The following is a 23,870-nucleotide window of genomic DNA, read 5'->3' as shown; positions in this document are numbered from 1 at the left end:
TCTGTAATTAGCCACTTAACTTATAGGATAAATAATTCTCATTCCCAACAGTGTAATCCAACAGTCTTCAGATTTTTCTCCTCCCTATTGTGACTAATCATCAGCATAGAAGATGCTCTTCATCAGCCCACCCGTCTGCTCACCCTGGCTGTTGGCACCGACTGCCACGATAATGACTGAGGCTACTCTGAGACGATGTTTACTAGCTGACAGCAGCACCCTGCTCTCTCTGTATGCTCCAGCAAGCATTTCCATTTAGCTCACTTCTGAAGCTCCTGCCTAATTTCTCTTTGGAGACAGAAATCCTTTAAACCCCATTCTATCCTGGGGCAACATATTTACTGAGGGCTGGCTTTCCAATACCTGAGAGAGATTAACACTGCTCCCTGATTTATGAATCCATGCCACCCACCCACGGGCTTGGTCAGGGGCCCGAGCTACTCTACCCTGCTACTTCCTCTTCACACAATGGGATTTAGGTATCAGAAGGAACCCACAAACACAAACACGCACTTACTCACATACAGCAGAACTGGGTTTAAGGGGAGTTTATACTGCGAATATGCATAGATCATCCCTCCAAATTTCCCTTCAGAAAAGAGAACACAGAATTGGCAAGGGTAAAGCTAGCTTTCTCATACTACTGTTGGCAAGTGAAAATAACTCAAAACTAAACTTTATGATAGAATAGATCTCCGTGACAGAATCAAACTTGACAATGTATGCTTTAGGAAACTCCATATATCACTTTGATATACAGTTAAAGGATATGCAAACGGGTACTCTAGGTCTGTCACTGCAGCATGGAGCTCTAGTCAAAAGATCTGTGACATCCATCTACTGTTTTGGCATCCCACCATCTCACTGGCATCACTGGCTGTCTGTGACTGAGGTGGTCGGATGACTGCCAGACTGAGTGACAGCCTGGTATTTGTTTATCCTGAATAGTCAATTGCTGGGCATCTGTAGTACAGAAACAACAAAGCTGCTGGCACAGAGTTCAGTGTTTCAGTGGATGTGTCTGTTACTCTTAGTCAATTGACAGAATGCTTTTAAATTGTCCTAATTTCTGCAGTAAAGGATTCATAAAAGGCATCATGTCATGTATTTCTCTGGGTACGCAACAATAAAATCAGACAGCTTTAGTGCTGGCAATATCTTTGCAACATGTGTTTTATGGATGCAGTCAAAACACATGCATGGTGGCCTCAGGATATTTAAAGGTGTGTCTGTGTGGAGGGTCTCAGCAGCAGCACAACATGTGGGGTTCAGGTTCTTGTGCATCGGACATTTTTCCTGTTACTTGTTTTTGTATTACGTCGTCATTTTACGACAGTACATTAAACATCTTAATGAGACTTATATTGCAGTCGCCTATTATATTCTCTGGAAAGCTTTACATAAATAGAAGTACATGTGAGAAGTACATGCTTAATTGACTGCCCACCACCTAATTAGTTGCTTAACAATAGCAGGTTCCGCTGTTTCTGTTGGTGTATTCTCCCATATTCTACACATCATCTGCTATTAGTGCAACTCAAGCAAGATAGTCTTTAACTGATTTGAGAGACAGGGTAGTTGCAGTATTTGCATGTTATGTTATGCATGTTGTGTTTTCATATATTACCGATTAGCCTATAGAGTGATATGCAAATTTGGGGTTTTGTAGATTTTGTAAATATATTAGTTATGTTATGACTGAGGGGCTAGATTCAGTCTTATGCCTTGTTTTTATCCTTGTCTGTGAAAATTATCTGTAAAACAATGAATATAAGCAGAAATACTGAAACAAACATACAGATGTCAGTACGTGGCAGCGTACATTCAGTAATGCCAATGTGTTGATGTGAAGGGCTACACATAGTTCTGTCTCCTCTCTGCTTACTACCTAGAGGTGGAAGAGCACTTAAACGAGTCCTTGTTTGCTATAGGCATCAAGAATTTTAATCTCAGTTTTGTTGCACAGGATCACATCATGGCCACAACCTCATGTCTGGATTACTGCAACACGCTCTTGGCTGTGACACTTAAGTGCTTTCTTCTACCCCTGCAGCTCATCCAGAGTGCTGCAGTCCACATCTAGTTCAACCAAAAAGTCAAAAGTGTCCGAAGTCACTGCCTACATTCCAGCAACTGCTCGTAAAATGCACAGAAGCTTGTAATGAATTCAGAATTTAAGCGATTCTGCCCAAGAGTCAACGTATACACCTTCATCATATAATCCAAGCCCACTCATCAGCCTGCTCTCTGCTCTACGGCAAAGCGATCGTACGTCCATCCATTTCCATTTTACGTCAGCTTTCTCTCGTTATTGCTGTCCAGTATTAGAATATTTATTCAGCTGCAGTAAATTTAATGCATATTCTCTATAGGTTAAAGAACATGTATGTCCATATTCTGCCATATATGTTGTCAAATAATGACCACATAAACCGCTAAAGACATTGAAGCAGTGCACTGAAGAAATTACAAACTGAAGTGGGGCATTTAGCAGTATTTTGACAAAAGTATTACAAGAACATATTGTGCAGGTAAATAGACAGAGGAGAGGCGGTTTGAAAAAGTTTCTATGGTTAAACATGGTCAATGCATTTCAGTCATCATAAAACATTGCAAAGCCCATGTTTAAGTATGTTGAATCCAGCATTGTTCATATTCATGTTTAATAGATTGCAGTCTTACTCTTTCCTGCCTTCGTTGGCGCATTGCTGCATATCTTGGCATGTAATCAGCATCTGTTAATCAGTGGAATAGGGTGAAAAAATTGGCAAGGACCCCGACCGTGCATGTGTGTAGAGTAACGAAATGTGGACTAATAGAAAAACAGCTCTGTAGTGCTACTAGTGGTCATAAACGCCACATAAAACTCAAACAACAAGCAAACAACCATTTATAAAATTAAGGCAGTTTAACTATGACGTCTCATAGTAATCCACTGATCAGTAACACGCCAACACAAATGATCCGATTAGATTGGCAAAGGTCCAGACAATCTGATCCAGTAAAATATTTAGTCCAAAATACCATATTTAACCATGGAAAGCTGTTTCATCATTTCAAATTACCAGCGTTTTCTCTTTTTTCTCTTTCCTATTGACACTTCACTTGACCAATTAGGATATTCCATTTTATCTCCACAGGTGAAAACAAAGATGTGCTGCTTCAGTGGTTCATTTTCAGCCGAATCAAGGAATTCACTGCAAATATGGAAATTACACAAGGTTTGAAATCATATAGCAACTGGCTTCAAGGATATGTAGCCTAATAGATCACCTAAAAATAGACTGCCCGAACGTAAATATAGATATTTATCAAGATAAATACAGTAATTTTTTTGAAGAACATCTTGACATGCTGTAAACATACGTATAATATGTTTACGTATGTTTACAGCGTGTTTTCTGTGATATTTAGTTGGACTATGGGAAGGTTTCATGCTGTGGTCCCGTTGTGTTTTCCAGCTAATAAGGCCCAGATGCAGTCATCTGCAGGAAGGTACAAAAATCAGGCGGAAATAAAAACCTTTTACTTCAGTGTGTTCAGTCTTCCATTACTCAATGTCAGTAGCGCTTACAGAGATTCTGACTCCTGGGAATAAATCTTCAGAGTGTTACATTTCAAAAGACTCCAAAATCATGCATGTACTCCAAATGGCTGAACAGCAGCTTTCAGTTTGCTTTGGGAATGCCTTGGATAGATGTTTTAGGCTAATTTTTGCAGGAATGGAGTAAATAATCAGCAAACATCTTCCACCACTGATAAAATCAGGTCAAATTGTACAGAAACAGCCAAACACTGAAATGTTCACTTTGGTCATAGCAACACATCTCTTTGCTCAGCCGCATGCCCTGTAAGACATGAAGGATTACATCCTGTTACCCACAGTAAGATAAGACAACATACAGTAAGACATATTGATTTAGAGAATATATCAAATGCAAGACTACAACACAGTCAAAATAAGTAATAATCAAACTAACTGACCTCCATCATAACTTAAAAAAGGACTGCCATCTTTCCAACACTTTGAAGGGCATTTTCTGCTTTGTGTTTTTTATTTGCTTGATTGAAATTGACACAAATCTGATGGAGCCAGATTTGCCAGCCCTGTTAGGAAAACAGGAAAACACAGCTCTCCTGCTCCCTTCTCATGCACTGGAGAGCTTTCAATTAATTAATTGAAAATAACATGGAATATATATGTGGCAGTGCAGAAGCCAAATATGGTATACCCGTTCACTCCTTAGGTTGATAACAGCCCGCAATGCTATGTTTTTCTTCCAGTTATCAATATTCCCAATGTGAGTGCTACCATAGCTCTTATAAGCTATGGTATAGCTATGGATGTTTTCCAACTTATGGTATATTGCACATTTATGCTAGTAAAGCTATAAAACCACATACTTTGCTGAGAACGAGTTGTGTAGATCTGCCATAACTTGTTTACTGCGGACTTGAGTCTGTGTGGTGAAGCTAACAAGTACTTAAGTACCCATAAAATTGGGGTAGGGGTTCTGTGATCAGCGCTTGTCTTGTCCCAGTCTGTAGAAAAGTACTCAGAACACAAATATTCTTCACAGAACAGTGTCACTGCAAAGTAAAGGCTTAGGACAGAGTAAGTTGCTCTTGTTTTCCGTAGCACACTACTCCAGGATTTCTCATGACAACAAGCCTGGTGGCACAAAGGTAAAATGCAGTGAGGAAGCTGCCAGTCTTCTCTGCCACGGAGAGACAATTGGGACGCCTGGGAAGCATAGCACCAGAAATTTGGCATTGACAATTATAAAAACATGGCACTGTGACCATCTTGCTCGCCTGCAGCATATTTCCACAATATTGTGATGAAATTAGTCGCCAACATGCTGACAAAATATCAAGACAACATCCCAAAAGCATCATATCACTGTCCTGATGGCTACACATGTGTTACTGATTAACACCAGTGCAATTGTGATATTTCACAGTATTTCCACATTTAGTGAAATATTTTTTGGCCAAGTACAATTTAAGAGAAATGTGTTTTTTTGATGTGAATACTTGGCAGAGTTGCGGCCTGAAAAGATGCTTTGATGTTTGACACAGTGCCGAATGGAATGGAGCAGGATACCTCAACAAGGGAGTTATCCATCATCTCCTGTCCATCAATGTTTAATGGCTAAAGTGGTTCCATTTTCATGGTAGAGAACATAACAATCTTGCATTTGAGCATTTTGTCCCTCTCCACCAAGCCCCTTAACAGCTACCCTCTCCCAGTCACAATGTGCTTTTTCAACAAGCACCTTGTCCACTCACCTCTTCTCTCCATGTGCTTCCTCCTCTGTTCCTGTCAGTTGACTGTGTTCCTGTGCATAAATAGTGCAACCAACCAATTTGGTGGACCATGTTCCTGTTAACATCACTCATCTTCAAACAGTTTCACAAATACAGTTCAACTAGCGCTTGAATACCTGCCTGGACCCCTGCAACGGAGAGATAGATGTAATATATATATATATATATATATATATATAGAGAGAGAGAGAGATATATAGATATATATAGATATAGATAGATGTATATGAATGTGTGTGTGTGTACTGTATATATCTATATCTATATCACAATATAGAGATGTTCAGGTGCAGTGTGCTGACTCAGGTGTGATTCACCTTGAATGTGATTTACAGTAATTATGAATGAGTAGGAGGATTATTGGCCCTGGTAGATACAGCAAAGTATTACTTGCTATTGCAGTCCCCAGCATAGTAACATACAATAATTGCTGACACTGGTTTCTCAGCTTCCTACAGTTTATTATATAAGGCATTTAATCTTCTACACTACGAGTTTTTAATGCTTTGTTTATGATGGTTCACTGCACTGCATCACTGGACTTCACACATAAAATATGATGGATATGATGGTGCATGTTCGAAAATCGGCATGTTCAGAATTGAATTGGCTATTCGAAGCGTCAGTCATCTATAAACTTGCTTGCAATTGGCTCAATCTTCACAGAAGATGAAGGAGGGCCTTTCTGTTCAACCCAGGCTGTTATTGGCATCTCTGTTTGCTAGGCTTGATATGGCTGATCGTGATTGGACAAGTCTCCACATTGTAAGTTAGAAGTTAATAGTGCCATTGGTGTAAGTTTCCGGAAGTGGCAAGGGGAAACACAGAAGACAAGCAGAGGACTAGCATGTAATTTGAAAGGAGAAAACATCTTTCTGTAGAATTATTATCATGTTTTGGACTATTTTTTTTTTTTACTACAGTGGATCGTGTGGACTTTTGTCATTGTTACCAGGCTGTTTTCATCGGAGTGTTATCAATTTATGGATCACTGAGACACCTAATGGGTGAGTTGCCTCAATACTGTGGATTTTTGAAATGACTGGTTGTCTGCTGTTGGCGTTTATTGTGCCTCCTGTAGTGACTGTATGATGGTTTAGAATGGTTTGCATCAATGGAGTCACGTGAATTTTAGCTTGCTAACGGTGTTTAATATATGTGTAAACTTGGACCTGGTAACAGCGCCTACGTCGCAGGATGGCCGTTGGAACGTTAAGAAGTTCTAGTGTTAAAGCAAGCAGGCTAACTTAAATGGGATTGTCAGGATGTGTGTTTCATTGAATATTGGACTATTAATATAGCCTGCTATTAATATAGGACTACTTAGCAAATACTGAGTTGGAAAAGTGTTCAACTTTGCTACATTGCGTTGCTTTGAGCCACTGGCTATCAGGATTTGTCAGTTGTTCACATTTGCTATGGGGCTTGATGCTATCGCTGAATTTTCAAAATGAGACTGTTGTTTTTGTTGTTGTTGTTGTTGTGTGTGTTTGTGTGTGGGTGTGTTTGTGTGGGTGGGTGAGTGTGTGGTGCATGGCTGCAAGCCTGGTGAGTGGTTGTATGTGTTGTTGCTACCATCATTGTTACTGTCGTGAGTGACTGCCACAGAGCTACTAAAAAATACATGTTGTCACACTTTTATCTTCAGTTAGACGCCCACCATAAAACTTCCCACCCACCTGCCCTGTCCATTGCTGCCAATACGTTGCCCTGAATCCTGCACACTAGACCTTTCAACTTTATTTAACATTTTCAGGAAACAAATCTAATACAGTGCAGCATATTTGTATGATGGGATCTGGCTGGTTATAATTTAAGGAAGCACCAAATATTTTCCTCTGTCATGAATTGAAAAAGCAATTAATTCAATTACTTGTTATCATTAAAATGCAGCCTAACTAACCTGAAGAAAACACATTTTGACAGTAACCTTTTGAAATACTTTAAAGTGAAGAACTAAACTAACGAAGTAGTGTGCAGAAGCTGATTCTGCTTGAACATGTGACGTGATGTGATTCTGTGGCAGTGAACCTCCAGCGCTTTTAAAAGTGCTTTATTTTGTCGCTCGTTGTGTGAATGGATTAGATTACTTTACATCCCTAATAACAAAAGGTTTCACTTGACTCAGCAGAGTTTTGGTCGAACTACTTTTGCTTTAAGCCCAGCACCTTTGGCATGTTTTCTATTATGCTGTTACTCACGTTTGCTCTGTCAGTTAAACTCTTCCTGGACCGCTCTTCTTCCTGGTCCAGGCTTAGTCTCTTTTCAAACATCATTTAGAATGAAACAAGTAATTTCCCCTGTCTTCCATTCCTTGTCGGGTCTATTAAAGTCCCATTTAAGTTACTACTCTCCTCCCACATTTAGATGCTATCAATGCATAGCAGCTTTCAGTTGCATTTTTCAGGCTCAAGCCCAGTGATGAGTATAATGCAAGTAGGCTGTTTAAGACATCACTGGTCATGACATTAAATGTTGAAAACAATGAATTTAGGCTTATTACCAGAAAGAAAGAAGTAAGCTAGTTCAGGCCTGCTACAGGACAACCAGCTATGCCAGTCAAGGTATTACCAGCCACTTCAATTACAACTTATTTTTCCAGTTCCATCCTCTCCGCTTTTCACACTTACACCAGTCTTGTGAATACACCCACAAACAAAGAGCACACAGCATTAAAAAACAGTTTTTGTAAACAAGTTGTCAACTGTTAACTGAAATGAACATTCTTATTTCAATTTCAGTGTTATTCAGCTTTATTGCTTGTTTCTTGTTCTAGATCAGTTTGCATATCATTGTCAAAACAAAAACGGTTGTCAACATTTGTAAAACTTTTGGAAGACAAATTCCTGACTTCTGAAGATCATTATTGATTGTTTAAGAATTGCTTAAAAAGAGAGTTCTCCTCCCCTTCATTTATAATGTCAGTGCTGGTAATAATCGCCCTATCACAGCTCATGACATGCAACAACACCAGCTGTTTGGATGGTAGGCACAGGCTACGTCTGGTAAATGATAAAAGGCTGTTCTTACAATGCCACCACTCTGCTCAAAAGCCGGTTTAATTATAGGATATTAGTAACGTTCAGTGACGGTAAAAGAAGATTCATGAACAAAGTGATAAAGGATAAATCAAAAATCATCGTAAAAATGTATTTTTCACCAAAGAACTCTGAAGTTAAGAAGCAACTCTATGACTTATTCAAACAATATCATTTTCACACTTTTAAATTCAGTATGCAGAGCCTGAACCTTGGACATGTTGCCATGAAAATAATGGCAATTTTTGTCTGGAAGTACCATAAATCTCTAGCAAAAGTGTCTGTGTAAATGTAAATATTTTTTTTTTTTAATCTGAAGCCAACAATCAGGCAGCAGTCTTTGAGATTCAAATGCCTTTCTGCTCTCCTCACCGTCTCCTGGGCCAATTCAGAAATGACTTTAAGATACAGTTAATTTAGCTTATTAATTATATCTGTGTTTGATTTGACCTGTAGAACGTTTAGGTCACCAGACATTGATTTCATAGATGTAGCTTTGAAGCTTCAGGGTTGTTGCACAACCTCTTCATTACATCTGTTCCACAAACAGGCCATGTCTATTTGCCTTTGGCTTTCCGTGTGTGTGTGTGTGTGTGTGTGTGTTTATTTGTGTATGCGTGATTGTGCCAGCGATCCCTCTGTCTTTCTGCTCTGTGTTTCTTGTCTGCGCTGTTTTTAAATCATTCATATAGCACTTTAGTCAATAATGGTTGTTTTAAATGTTTTATAAATAAACATGGCCTCCCTATCTCATCCCACTCTCCTCTCTGTTTATTCTGGGCGCTCTCCTGTCATGTATTATTTCAGCTTCCTTGTGGTCTCTGGACTCTCACGCATACACAACTAATCTGACAGGCCGCAGCCGCGCAGTAATCAATTGCAATATTTTTTTCCAGAAATGTGACTGATTGACAGAATTATGTTTCATCCCAAATATTCATTCATTTGGTGAATATGTGACTGGGTAGTTTATTTGTTTCATTTTGATTTCTTTCTGTCGAGAATGAATTCACTCTATAATTGGAAAGGGACAAGCAGTGGTCCAAGAAGATATTAAGCATGTGTTTATTGCTTTCCCCTTTACCATTTATTTGATTTGTCTTTTAATAGTGTGACCTTATACAGATAGAAGCTTCAATTTCAAATGAATATTTTCTACTTGTACTCAGTATAATGAGCTATGATGAGCATAAACATTAGAGATGCTCCTGGGCTCTGTTACCTTAAAGTACCTGAAGGTGCAACCACATCTGGGAAATCTGCTTTTTCAGAGTGTTTCTGACAAGCTTTGCACCTACAGACGCTTTTAATGCACTTCTTTTTTTTACCAACTCACACAAAGTTTATTAATCCAAGAGGACCAACAACTGCACTGCAGTATCTTTTATTGCAAAGTCACATTTCCACCAAGCAGTCCGGTTCAGTTCATTACACATTAGAACGGTTATTTGTTTTTCCACTGTCAAAAGTGGCAACAATAGAAACCACCATCCTGTTTTTTCATGATGCCTCTTGAGGTACCTACACACTGATTCAATGCTTAAAGGTGGAGCTAGAAACACCGCAGACCGTTGATTGGTCACAGCGATCAGCCGTGTCTTATCATCATCTGGCAGTCTTTTGCCTTGCTGCTTGCAGCCTTTTTTTCTGACAAAGCTTGTCTCCCTGTTGTAATAAACAACCGCAGACCAAGAAGAAAGAAGATGAAACATTCAATGTCCTCCTTTGTGTTGCGTTGTGTTTGTAGTTATAAGAACAGCACAGACCATTGCTTAATGTGTGCGCAGGGCGCGCAGCAGAAAGGTGACGTGAGTGAGGGTGGAGCAGAGGAAAAGCAGTGTGGGGTGGCTGTGGCCATCAGGAGGTACAGCGGGTCTTTCACTGATCAGAAGATCTTTGGTTCAATCCCCGGCTCCTCCACCCTGCATGCCCAGGCGTTCTTGGGCAAGATGGAACTGAACGGAACAGAATGGGTGAATGTGGCATGCTGAGATGCTCTGAGTGGTTGGTGGAGCAGAAAAGTGCTATATAAATGCAGGCCATTTGCCATTTGTCAGTCTGGCAGTAAATTTACAGTATAGGTTGCAGCGTGTCAGTTAATAAATGCTACAGCTTTTCAAGACCAAGAAAAGTCTCAACTGCTGGAAAAGTAAAGTGGGTGACCCCCAAAGCCCAGCAACAACCCTGCCTACTAATGAAGTGTGCAAAGTCTATGTTTCTTCCCTTTACATAGATCAAGTTTTTCATGCAGCTCACCTTTTTGAATGAGCGAGCTATTTTGCAAATACATTAGCAACAAACGCGCTGCATGATGGAAATGTTTTGGGCTGTTGCAGCGCCCTTTGCAGCCACCGTACGCTTGCCATCACCGTAAAGCAAGTATATCCAGCATAGCATTTAAAATAATTACTGCAAGCTTGTGGATTTTGGAAACATCATTCATTTTCATTTCATTTCATTTTGTTTGTGCCCCTTTGAATAGGGGTTCAAGGAGTTTTGTCTGTACTTTTAATATTGATTCCATTTGTCCGTAATTCAACATTTCCTAATCATGTGTTCTCTATTTGTTAACCTTTTTATTCATCTTATTCTAGTGCGTTTATGTTGGCTGGTTGTGTTCTCATTGATAGTGAATTTGTAGCTGCCGATTGAAGTCTAAAATGCACTTTTGACAGAATGGCTGAAGTTTACTGTCTGAAACTTGCCAGGCTGGAGGCTGTCACTGCTGACTGTAAATCAGGCTGCTCTTTCTCGATGTACTCATGCTGATGATTCCAAGCACATTAACTGTAGCAACTGTGCCATTTGTTTCATTTATGCTTTGCATGTGACAGATTCTTAATATCCGACATGGTTTATGGAGAATTTAATACAGCAACTTTGCTTTAAATCAATTCGTCCTTCTCTTCAGCACCATGGACAGCGAACATTAAGAAGCTCTTAAAGGCACGTGCGCTTGCTTGTTAGTGCTGTTTTGGGAATTGTGAGTAAAAATTTAAGAGCTTTTGTAAAAATGCTCTTAGAGAACACACTTAACCTTTAAAATCGATCATTACTGGGAAAGAGGGCCCTGTAAGTTCTTCCCTTTCTCTGCAGCCACATTTGCTCACACCACTTGCACATGTATTTCTATCAAGTTTCTTTCTGTCTCCACAAAAAAAAAAAGCCATGATGTTGGCTGAAACTGTTGTGTCCCTGATTACCATCCATCTGCTACTGTTGTTTTCTTCACTCTCATGTAGCAACAGATTTCTTTCTTGTATTGTTTTGTTTACCAACTTTGTGTTTTTTTTTCATTGTGGTAAAGCTTTACAGATATCTTCAAGTCACAAAGGAATATAAAACATCTCTTTATGCTCTACTCCATCATAAAAAAATACTGTTAGACATCAGTCTTTCACAACTCCCACACTGTGTATGTTTCCTTAGTTCAGATGAAAGCTGCAACCTACGCACAAGTCTAACCACTTTCCTGTATTACATAAAGGATAATTAGTCAGTTCACTTAAAAAAAAGGGAGGCCAAGATCAAAAGGTTATTTGATCAGTTTCACCCAAAATAATTTCATCAGTTTGAAATGTGACACTGATTCTGTTATGAAAATCACAGGGGACTGATCGGATCGTGTGCAGACACTGCACTTATCCAGTAACTACTGATGAGCTGACATGAAGTGACTCAATTTGACTTGTGCATGAGTTGATAATGGTTAATCTGGTCTTTATTATTGACACTTCATTTATATCACCAAGCAATAAAAAGTGTTTTCTCTGAAAAAAAAAAAAGCTGCCTATTTGATATGGATTAGAATATTTCTGTTTAGATGTCCCAAAATGCCGACTGTGTATCATAACTCCATTACATCAATTGCTTTATCATCAAGATCACATACTGATCACTCTCATCTGAAGGCAACTTTAGTCCATCTCCCACGTGGATCCCGCTGCTGCTTGCATCCAGGAAAAGAAGAACACCCTTAAACTAAATCTTTTTTTTTTCCAATATCCTGCCCAAAAATGAGGACAGCAGGCTTCAAATAATTAAATTATTTCAATTTTGATTCTTTAAGAAGCTCTTTTGAAGAGTCTTAATATGTCAGAAAAAAAGGTAGAGATGTTATTATCAAACCTTGAACAAAGCACCACCCACTGTCGGGGTCCTCATTGACAATGTTGCACTGAATAGAGTTGTGTTCAGTAGTGTTAGAAGATAATTTTCACCTAACCTTAGAACACCGTTGTGTCAGATATCTTCCAGATATTTGCCTTTGTCAACAGACAGATTAGTCGGAAAAGTGTGTAAGAACAATGTTTTTTTTTTAAGTCTGACAGAAACTTACTCAAAACTAGTTAACCTGTGACCACTGAGCTCACATACTGGAGAACATCAGCAGGTAACACGTCTCTCACAAACAGGACAGAAAATCATTATCCTGCCAAGCAGCAGGTCAGTGATCAAAGTATCAATTAAGTATGAAAGCATTTCTAAAATGTATTTTTAATTATTGTATTACAGTCTGTTTTTGATTTTGACTGCACACTTTGACGCAGCTTCAGCGAACCAACCAGGACGATCTTGACCCTTCCATCTCTGTCTGTACACTGTATCATGTAAACATACTCATATGAATTCCTGCAGATGTATTTGCATTTAGAGACTAGTCAGATACTGTTTGGAACATGTGCGCATCTCATATTTCATCAATGCAGTATCTTGTGTTGGTTAAATCTATTTACAGGGTCAGATGTCACCTTGTCGTCATGTCAGGAGTTAACAGGACAATTGACAATTGTCTGACTCTATACTATATCTAGTTAGCAATACACTATTATTTGTCATTGGACTGATTCTACAAGTACTATACATACAACCCTGATCCCCCCAAAATAGTTGGGATGCTGTGTAAAACATAAAACAGAATATGATCTGATCTGATATGATATGCTAATCCTTTTTTGACATGTATGTTTCACCTCATCAGTTTCATTGATTTTCGTAAATATCTGCCTATTTTGAATTTGGTCTACATGGGTTTAGGAAAAGTTCGTAAAGAGTTGTCGGTAAACACAGTTCTTTTGGAAATGACTGTATTCTGTTTTTATTCACATTTCACACAGCAACCCAAATTTTGTGGAACTGGGGTTGTGCATGTAAATTTGCTGTAAGTAATTCAGAGCTTTTAATACTGTTATCTGTCTAATCTATTTGTCGTGGCTCTCATACATTTGGTCATGCATTTCATTACTGATCACATCTACGGCGTAGCTCCTTTCTGACATGTGTATCTAATTTGCATATGTCAATTTAACATATTGCATTAATGTCTGACATGCCATGAAATACAGCATGTACATCAACAGTACTGGCCAATAATTGCTGTTTGCTATTTAATTACAGCTTTCATATATTGTCAGTTCTTGTTGGATTTGATCGCCTCTCTGTACACGTTTGAAACTGTGTTGATATGATTTGACTGGCTGATATGATTTGAAGGAAGTGTAAAGCCATCCAGATTATGTTTTATATCAACATAATGTCAAAACATTAATAGCAAATTTGCACTCCTATAACATTGTCAGACTTGCGATTGATAGTATATAAAAAAGGATCAAAACTTATGCAGTGGAACTAAAGATTGCATTGTTTTCATTACGCACATTCTTCTTCTTCGTCCTTGTCAAAACCCTCTGCCTCCATTACCTACAATGCAACTCAAAAACCGACAACCAGTCAGAGATTCGGATGTGTCCACCCTGCCCACCTGACCAAAACCCTAACCTAACACAGACTGGGCAGGAGAAAGGTGTGTTATGATAGCAGTGGTTAATCCAGCCTCAGACAGATGTGTGGTGTGGTCAGCTGAGGTCTGATGAGCTCACTTCTTTCTAATTCCACGCCGCCAGATTTTCTTTCATTTTCAAACTTGTAGTCCAAACCAAAGCTGACTCAAGTGCTGACTCAAGTGACATTACTTGAGGCAATTTATCAGATTTCATACAGCCGCAAAAGGCTTCATGCAACTTTTTTTTTTTCACATCTACAGCTGTTCTCCCAAAGATCTGAGTTCCCCTTTAAGGTCAGGTGACTAAACCACAGTGTCCAGGTTAGGGAAAGATCCTGGTCTGGTCAAGTAGCCATTGTCTCGAAGCATGAGACAAGCCTCGGTCTTCAGAATCAAAAACGTGTGCTTCAATCTTACTCAAGTTGTGGATGCTTGTAGAAAGACGTGGTATAGAAGAGAGCAGTATTCACATTTTCTCCAGTGATTGTAAACCTCCTATGAAAAAAATATAAGATGGATTTTTTTTTCCTTGCAACAAAGCTAGACAGTTAGTTACAACTGCACGTGGCTGGGCCATGTGCAGCTCTATTCATTTGTGAAGACAGTGAGTCAGTAGGCTTACATGTTACTCACTGAGTACATCTGCCAACTGTGAGTGCATCTGCTAAGTTAGAGTCTGTATGAAATCATGCGCACACACGGTTTACTCACAGCGCTTGTATTTATGCGGTGCTGGCTGCTCCACCCTCAGCAGGCAAGCTGGCATCGACCTTGGGGCGATGCGCCTGATCTTCGCGCACGCCTCACCTCTTAATGATAAAATGAGAAAACTGGGTCGGAGATGTACATTCCCACCAGAAATAGTGGGAAGTTAACATCTTCAGCCGAGCACCAAGACTTCCAACTGGGAAATCATCTCTAAATAAATCAAATGAGTTTCACAAATAGGTGAGGAGCCTATGGGAGGCCCAGGTTTGCTCCTGGGAGGAATGAACAAGTCTGGATGATTAACTGAGAAATGAATGACCTGCTCGTGTATCCACTAGAAACCTACTTGAGGAATCAAATGACTCTAAATTAAATTATATTTGAAGACTTTATAGAGACTGATGTTGTTTTTCATGACTATTTATTATCTCTGTTCAAGGAGTTTAAGTCATTCCCTGAAGCAAAATCTGAAACATTGTCTTCATTTTCTTTAACCTGGGCTTTAAGACAAGGCATGTTCAGACTTTGCTGTGTTCTATACAATCAGCAGAAAATTGAAAGAGCCGTAATGTATTTGAAAGAAAAGACACTATTACGACGAACAGAATGTCCGCCAAATTGGATCAAAGTGAACATTTTGCAGCTGTTTAAAAGTGTCTACCGGGGTGCTTTAAACTCTCACAGTTTGCAGGAGAGAATAAGAGAGACAGAGGGAAAAGTCCACAGAAACCGACGGTGCATGTGTACTAACCCATGTGTTGTCGTAATGGTAAAAAATGACCCATTATATGTTTAACAGCAGCGAAACCCCCCTCAGGGACCTTTTTCTCAACTTGAAATTTGATGACTTTTCCTATACTGACCTTAACGCTAGAAAAGTGAAGCATCGCCTTTGTTTGTATTTCCATAAAAGCTGTACACCGCCAGGGTACAAAGATTCATCCGCCAGGAATGAAATAATTTAAACACCACAGAACCACAAAGTAACACACGTGCACACACACACGCACGCATTGAGAATATGTGCGCTACTGATCGAATTCAGACAAAACCGAAGCTTTCTTGTGCACGTGCAGCATCTCCCCTCCACAACCCCACACATGACTCAAGCTCAGAGACAAAATGAAATAAAAAAACAGCATTGTTTACTAATGAGGCAGGCAGTCAGAGGCATGTCTTCTGCCAGTGCAGAGACAGATGACTGTACCCCAGTTCTCTCTTTGCTGAAGCCATGAGAGCACATTTCAGTACCCAACAGGTCGTAGATCTGATTTCTTTTAGATGTCCAAGAGAAACAAGAGAACCGTGATTTAGAGGAGGGTGAGGAGAAAATGGATATTCATAGAGTTTGTGATGGATGACAGTATGTTTCTTCATGCAAAACAGATGAGGTTCAAGATTCAATTAAACTGCTTTTTTCTAGGGGTTTAGCGAAGGCTGGTCATTTTTGACCCTTAGGACAAAGCGAGTATGTTAAGACTGCACAAAGGCTAGAAAAGAAATGGTAATCTGCCATGAGATATATTACAACTCACCAGAGTTGGGATCGGAGTTGCCGTCAGCTTCAGTCCTCTTATCAGGGGAGGCCTGCTCGTAGAAGTCGTCCTGCGCCTGCACCAGAGGGAGAGGTTGTGTGAGGAGGGAGCCACTGCCTACAGGCTCGTGGTCCCCCAGACCGCTGTCACTGCAGCTCTCCTGAGAGCCATCCGGCAGGTGAAACGTGACGCGCCGCTGCGACTAGAACCAAGAGCACAAAACAGAGCCTCTGATGTTAGCGCTCTGCTCTGCCCGCTCAAATGTTTATCCTTTTCACACTATTGTTTTACACCGAGCTGGGAAAGCTCATGCCTGCCGTTTGACACGCTGAGTACCGATCAGTACCGCAGTGTGAAATAAGTCTGAACAATGCAAAATGTATTAAACGTTTGCAGGCAAGGAAGGCACTGAGGAATTGAAGGGTTCGTTTTCAGTTTCAGAAGACTGAGAATGATTGCAGAATAACATTTCTATTTTGACTTGGGCCGAGTTATTGATGGAGGGGGAGTTAACACATGGTAAATACAGTCACGTTTCACTGCACAATGACAACCAATAACAGCATGCAAATTAAACATCATGCGCTGTAACAAAAATTCAGCAAGGTGGAAAGTGCAAAATTTGTGAGCCTTTCATAAACACATAGTGTAATTAATGTCAGGCATAATTAATGAAGGCCATGAAATTCCTAGATATTGGTGACAGCATATCATGGTGTTTGTGAGGACTGCTTGCAGGGCGTTCGCTGCCTGATTGTTTCGTTTGTGTTGTCAGTTTGTTTAACAGAAGTCGCCCCCAGGGTGTCCTTCTTGCCGCATTCTGCACTTTCTGCGAGGAGAGGAATTTCTTAACCCAAAAGCGTTCCAGGGGCATAATCTATATCGCCCTTCTGTTGGAGAACACGAACACACCTAGCCAGACACACGCACACATGCACACACACGCCATCCTTAAAGCCGCCCTGATTGAATTTCCAATTGTTAATTCCAAGTGTCTTTTCCCCTTGCTCTAATGACATTTTCCTCAGGCTTTTTCATAAGTCCAGACACAAGCCTCCAGCTAACCTTTCGTGAGCACAGAGAGGTCCCTGCCACATCCTTGGTGATGACAGAGACGGGTTTTACAGTAATTATTGGCAAAAGCAAAGGTCACCCAATCTGCAGTCTAATGCAAATGACCTCATTATATATTTTAGAAGTGCTCCAAAGGCATGCAACATTCAATTAGCCAAAAAGAGGGAATAAAGAGGGAAAAGAAATGGGGTGGTGAGGGAGGTGGGGGTGGTGAGGTAGGTTGGGGTGGGGGATTTGGAGGCAGACCTAGGGGACTGTGGGCAAAACAAAAGCTGGCTTCAGATTTAGATGCATGGTGTTTAGTTTTCATGAAGGATGGATGCATGGATGGATGGATGGATTGAAGGAAGGATAGATAAAAAAGACAACGATTAGATACAATTCTTAATCTTCTACTCAAGACCTACAAAACCTGTCAGCTATAACAACCTTGCAGGGAGATGTCAGTCCTTACATGCCCAGGAGTGTTGCAATGCCACTGATAATACTCAGCTGACAAAAGGGAGAATGAATTGAAATGACAAGAAAGAATGTTTTATGAAATTCAAGGCTGACAGCTACTGTGAAGAATTGAATTGGATTTAGTGATGAAAAGTTGTGGTGGGTTTTATTATATATACTTTTCAGGCCCTTTTAAAAAATAGTAGACAATAAAAAATACAAAGAGATAAATACCTATCTATCTTAACCGACGGTGGGACAACTCTCCCTCCTCCAGACCACGCAGTGTGAAAGTGACCACTTCTGTGACATTTCTCGTGATTATCAGAAATAATGCCATCCAAAATCCAGTATATATTGCCAAAAGTCTAAACCGGGATTTGAACAATGCTTCACACTTGCAGTCTCCAACAGCAACTGAAAGTGCAGCATCAAGTACAATTAAATGTAAAGGTCTTGTAAAACAGTAGGAATCTGTTTAAATGTCACCGTTAGTAATTATAAAGAGGCAGATGATCAGATGTGGCATTTCGAATGAAGATGATGTAACGGGGGGAAAAAGTCCTCTCTAAAGAGGTTCCCTCCTCTGTTTGTTTGTGTGACAGCTAAAGTATACTGATTAGGCAACGTAGCGCTCTCAGTTTCACATGGCGAGGCAGGCTATGTGTGTGTTTGTGTGTGTGTGTGTGTGTGTGTGTGCGTGCGCGCCATTAAAAAAACACTTTATCGAGAAAATGAACCCGCAGAAGCAGAAGGGTGAGGCAGGCCTTAAAGATTTGACATGTTTGGTGTATCTGCACTTAATTAACAGTGGCTTCATATGTTTTTCTTCTTGCCGATGCCAAAGCAGTTGGCCTTAGGCAAGGTAGGCCTGTATTTGTTGGCTGCCCTGAAAGTGTCAAGCTGGCAATACTGATACTGGCAGCTTTTCAGCTCCCTCTCTCCAGAGTTAAGCTCTACATTTTACAACAAAGTCAATGAAAGAGATATTCAAAGTGTATATCTTTTGTTATTAGTAAACCGATAGGATTGGGTATGGTGTACGATGTAGTGGAACTTTTTTTAAAGATTTTATTTCCAGAAAGGTTTGCGATCTAGACTACATGCGCATCAGCATAACGCTGACGTTTATGAGAATACTCTGATTAATACATGGAGTGAGTGAATACAAAATGACATGCGGTAGACAGTGTGACAGTGGAAGAATGACTGTTGAAGCCGAGGCAAACGAACAACAATCTTTATTCTTAATTAATCACAATATACGACGTGACAAATGTGATATGGTAAAATTGTCTTCGTGATGAGTGTGGGCAATAATTGAAGCAATGATAACTTTGCATATATAATTTGTAGTAGAGAAAAAAAACTGGCTCATTACTGATTGGGGTAAATATAAAGGTCCATTTTTAAATTACATGCACTGCGTATATCTGTGTGCGTTGTCTGTGGGTGTTGTCTGTTTGCATTTGTGCATGTGTTTATTTGTGGGTTTAAGCATGTTTGAAGATATTTGTATTTCTCTGTTGCTGACAGTCACTTGTAGTAACATTAGCATAAGACCGGCTTAAACTATCCCTGCTGCCAGTTTACAAGATATTATGGCTTATCGCGCCTGCTAACCCTTATTATCCGCTTGTTTTTATAATTTGCCTGACCAAACACACTCACTTTAACAAACACAAAGCAAATAGCAGCACTTCGCTGCTGGAAGGTTTAAATTCCAGCAAGCATGCAAATTATCAGGAAGAGCATTCGCCCTTGGGTCTTCATAGAAAGGATGCAATATTAAGCAAAATGAAAATAAAATCTGACAGGGGAAAGTAAATGCCAACTATTAAAAGAACAGTCGCAACTTTATGCAAAACATATTCTTCTATGTGAAAGTGGAACATTTTGGCTTCCCACGCATAAACTTAGCTCCATGCAATGTCCTCTTTAAGTTCAAATGGGTATGTGCTGTATGACTGTTAAAAGCACTCTTAATTGTTTAATTAAGTGTAGTAGTAGGTATAGTAGTACAGATTAATTCAACTTTAGTTAGTTTTATTGATCTAAAGTTTACAGTTTAATTGTTCAGGACTGATTCTAACTAAGTTTGGCTGTTGATTGTTCTGAGCAAAGTCTGTAGTCAGAGAGCAATCATTTAACCAGATGGTGACAGTAATAGATACAGAAAGCGGTTAGTCACCCGTCAAATGATGCACAATGCATCACAAGTATTCTCAGCTACTGCAGCCCTACATGCAACACCTCACAATCAGTGGGTGAAATATAAAGAATCACAACACAGTAAAGACCGAGTTCCACAGAGCGCAAAAGTGATACAACTTTGGTTTTATGTGGCAGAAAGCAAATAGGGATAGGGCTTAAGACTCGCGCGTTCTCTCTGCATCCCCGTCTTTCTCCTCCTGAGTGACCATATGGAGCACAGTGTGCAAGTCAAAAACAACTTCTGTGTTGTATTGTGTTCCAAATGAACGCAGGGTAACACTACATTTCTATCAGGCAGACGTTTAATGAGAAGAAGCACACACTGGGCGGACGTGCGTGCGCACACACGCACACAATAATGCAACCTCCTCACCCTCACAAATAATCTTATCTAACAGCAGTCTGACACCTGCGGTGAGAGAACACTTCCCACGAGTCCGTTCTCACAATCAGACCACTGAGGGAGATCAGTCAACCAGGAAAACAAAACTCACAGAAAGATCTCTTTGTCTTCCTCTCCCTGCCCTGCTCTCCCACTCTCTCTCCTTCCCTCTGAGACCAAAGGTGCTGTGCCATCTGCTGGCCACCTCGGAAAATACATTTTCTACCAGTGAAAGGCCACAGACATGATTGTCTTCTTTGTACCGTTGGTCATGCTGATTGATTTTTTTCTTTCTCTGTCGCTGCCTCTCTGTCTTACACCTTTGCAGTGCTTTTGCAGTACTGTGCAACACTTGCTAAAACAACAGCATGACAAAGCTGAGTCCTATTTGATGGTATTAACCCTCAAATAGAATAATGGATGTCCTTTTTATGTTTTATCATGTTTTTTAGTAGGTACTTTTCGGTGTCGTGCTCTATTCCCCACAGTTTTCATCCACAATCCCGACAAGCTGTAACATTCCATAAAAAATCAAATCAAGTGAAACATTAGCAGACGATAAACATTGCCTCCTGTCAACATAACATGCGGCTTTCCTTTGGGATCATCCATAAGATGCATTACAATCTCAGTCAGGCAGGGCTCTATTTTGATGACATAAACGCAGTCAAAAACAAGTTTTTCAAACAGCTTAAAAAAGATGAAAGACGCAAGGATAAAAAGAGTTCCCAAACTTGTTTCTGTAAGCAACACTCAAATAAAAAGTGACAAATAAATCACAATCTCCCCCGTCTTTGATTCTGACTCTAATATTGACGTAGTCTGCTCCTGCTGCCTCTCCAGAGTCTAAGTCTGCTGCCTTCTGCTTTTCATCATTAAATCATAGCAAGGCAGCTCTGAGAAACATCTGCATTCTGCCACATCCACAACGAGGCCCGATCAGTCACTCCCTCGCTGTTTGGTTCGCCACAAACTCACACACTCACACACACAAACACACTTACAAAGACAAACACAAAGACACATAAATCTAAGTCACATCTGACCCATTTCCCAAATTACGAGCTTGGAAAGGTGGACATGTAGTGCCTGTCTGTGTTATGTCCAACAGTGGTGTGCTTTGTGTTAGTCATTTATAAGCAGTGCTTGCTTAGCATGTGATGATCAGCACAGTCCATCATTGTGACTCTCTCTGGACTGAATGATCTTGTGCAGATTTATGGATGCAGTACACAGCATGTATGTTTTTTATGTATTTATCTTTCAAGCATTTATTGTCTAACCTACACAGGAGACACTCTTTCCTCATTAAAAAGCAGAAATCCATGTGTAGTCGCAAGCATGCTTGTCACCAGACTCACACTCTCATGTCATATCTCACAGACGACAGAGGGTGACAGGTGCTGTGACAAAATCCTGCTAGTTGATGCCCTCAAAGTCCAATTTGTTTTCTTTTCATCTGTCTACACCTCCCTAATTAACTGCATTTCATCCTTCCTCCATACATTAGCATGAGCAGCCCTCCCCACTGTTTTTTGCTTGTTAAATAGATATTTGTTTTTAGCCTAATTTGCGCTAGTCACGCTAGAGATATCACATTTAAATGACAGAGGATGTGAAACAACACAGTACTAGCTAAAATATCCCCAAATCCACATTCCTTTGTGTTCAGCTGATATAAAATATAACTGAACACTCTATTAAAACATCAAGAATCAAAATGCATGTTTGCTAAAATTGCATTCATTGATTTTTGGCCACATGGGGGCAGCAAAACGGTATAAACACAACACTGACATATATCACCTTATAAAATGAATGGGGTGAATGTGATGGCAGACATAGGTAGAAGTTAGTTCACTCTTCACTCTAACCAGGGAAATATCTGGCTTTTTAGCCTCTAAGTGCTCCAATAGTTTCAACAACAGTTCTGTGTTGGACAGGTAGCTAAGTTTTCACAAAAAACAGCTGCCTGCAGCTGCTACAAAGGTGAAGTTGATCAGAGTGCTGAAACTGGACCAAAACGGTGAAGTTGATAGCAGTAAAACCAAAAAAATTAGCTGAAAGATACTCAAATTCTCTGCAGAACTGAGGGCACAGCCCAGCCTCATTCCAAAGGATGTAATAGACCCTCCGACCCACTAGAGGATAGCTTGTCAGTGCTACGATTTGCCTTGTCTAGGCGTGAAAAGTACACACATGTATGACAGTGTAGTGCCAGCAGAGGGTGATAATGATGAAGAGGAGGGCAAACATAGTGAAAAAAGCGATAAAGTTGACCTAGGGTTGGAGGTAGGGGCAGAATGGTGGATTGCACACAGGACTTCCACACAGGACACCTGGGCTTGATTCCCATGTGAAACCGATGGTCGGTGCTGATTCTAGTAAAGAGGTCAAAGCCAAACCGGGAATTTTCCTAAACCTAACCACGTAGTTTTAGTGCCCAAACCTAACTGCAAGCATCACCTGAAATGCTCCTCAGCAAGCTTTATTTTGACATTGCATATTTTTTATTGCTAACTCGACAGTGGAATGAGAAAGTTCTCTTTGCGCGACCAAGCAAGGCAAAATGTGACACTGACATGGTGGAGTGGCGGATCTATTACACGCTTTATCGAGGAGCACTGCAGCGCTAATATAAAAATACTGATCTGTGCAGCTTGAAGATTTCAGTCCTGGTTGTATTTGTTGACATCTGCGGTTCCTGGTGGTAACAACAAGTACATTTTAATAGAACAAGCCCAAGCGTTCCACTTGAAATGACACTTTTATAGATCACTAGGGGGCAGCAAATTCTCTTAAATGTCAAAAAAACAAAAAAGCAAAAACAAAAGACAAAAGAAGAACTTGTGTATCTATTTCCAGCACACCCGACCAAACTGTGGGTGTCTCAGATGATTCATCTTAACATTTTGATAGAGAACACAGTCCACAACATTATCCAACATGCTGAACTTATGATTAAATGTTTCCTTTGGCGATTTATGAAAAATACCAGCCATTCATCATATCAAACATGGGGTGGATGAAGATCTTAAGGATGATAAAACTTGACTGATAAAAGTTATGCTTCATATTCAATTGTACAACATTATGTACTGGACACAAGATTGCTGAAATCCTTGGTGTGTATGAAGCTTCACTCCTTCAATACATAGCTTCTAGTCACACTAAAGCCGCTATGCGTAGGACTTGACCTTGGTACAATGAGGTGAATGGGCTGAAAGCAACATACACCCCACAGATTTTTCTTTTTGGCCAAAGTTATTTCATTCTTCTACAACCAAAACTTTAATTCAGCAAAACAGATGCTGGAATGAAGTTAAATGCAAACACAAAAAATACACTCTCCACTTTAGAGGCTA

General features: G+C 40.1%; 1 protein-coding gene across 1 annotated transcript in view; it reads right to left on the bottom strand.

Annotated features, from left to right (window-relative positions):
* Positions 1 to 23,870, bottom strand: part of LOC121608198 (protocadherin-9) — a 192,582-nt gene that overhangs the window by 43,432 nt on the left and 125,280 nt on the right. The window contains exon 3 of the mRNA XM_041939382.1: positions 16,395 to 16,596. Within this exon, the coding sequence (XP_041795316.1) occupies positions 16,395 to 16,596 (202 nt within the window). The remainder of the gene's footprint in view (positions 1 to 16,394; positions 16,597 to 23,870) is intronic.

Source organism: Chelmon rostratus, chromosome 1 (genome assembly GCF_017976325.1).
Source record: "Chelmon rostratus isolate fCheRos1 chromosome 1, fCheRos1.pri, whole genome shotgun sequence".
Lineage (NCBI taxonomy): Eukaryota > Metazoa > Chordata > Actinopteri > Chaetodontiformes > Chaetodontidae > Chelmon > Chelmon rostratus.
Note: the sequence above shows the minus strand (reverse complement) of the source record. Positions and strands in the feature narration are given on the sequence as shown.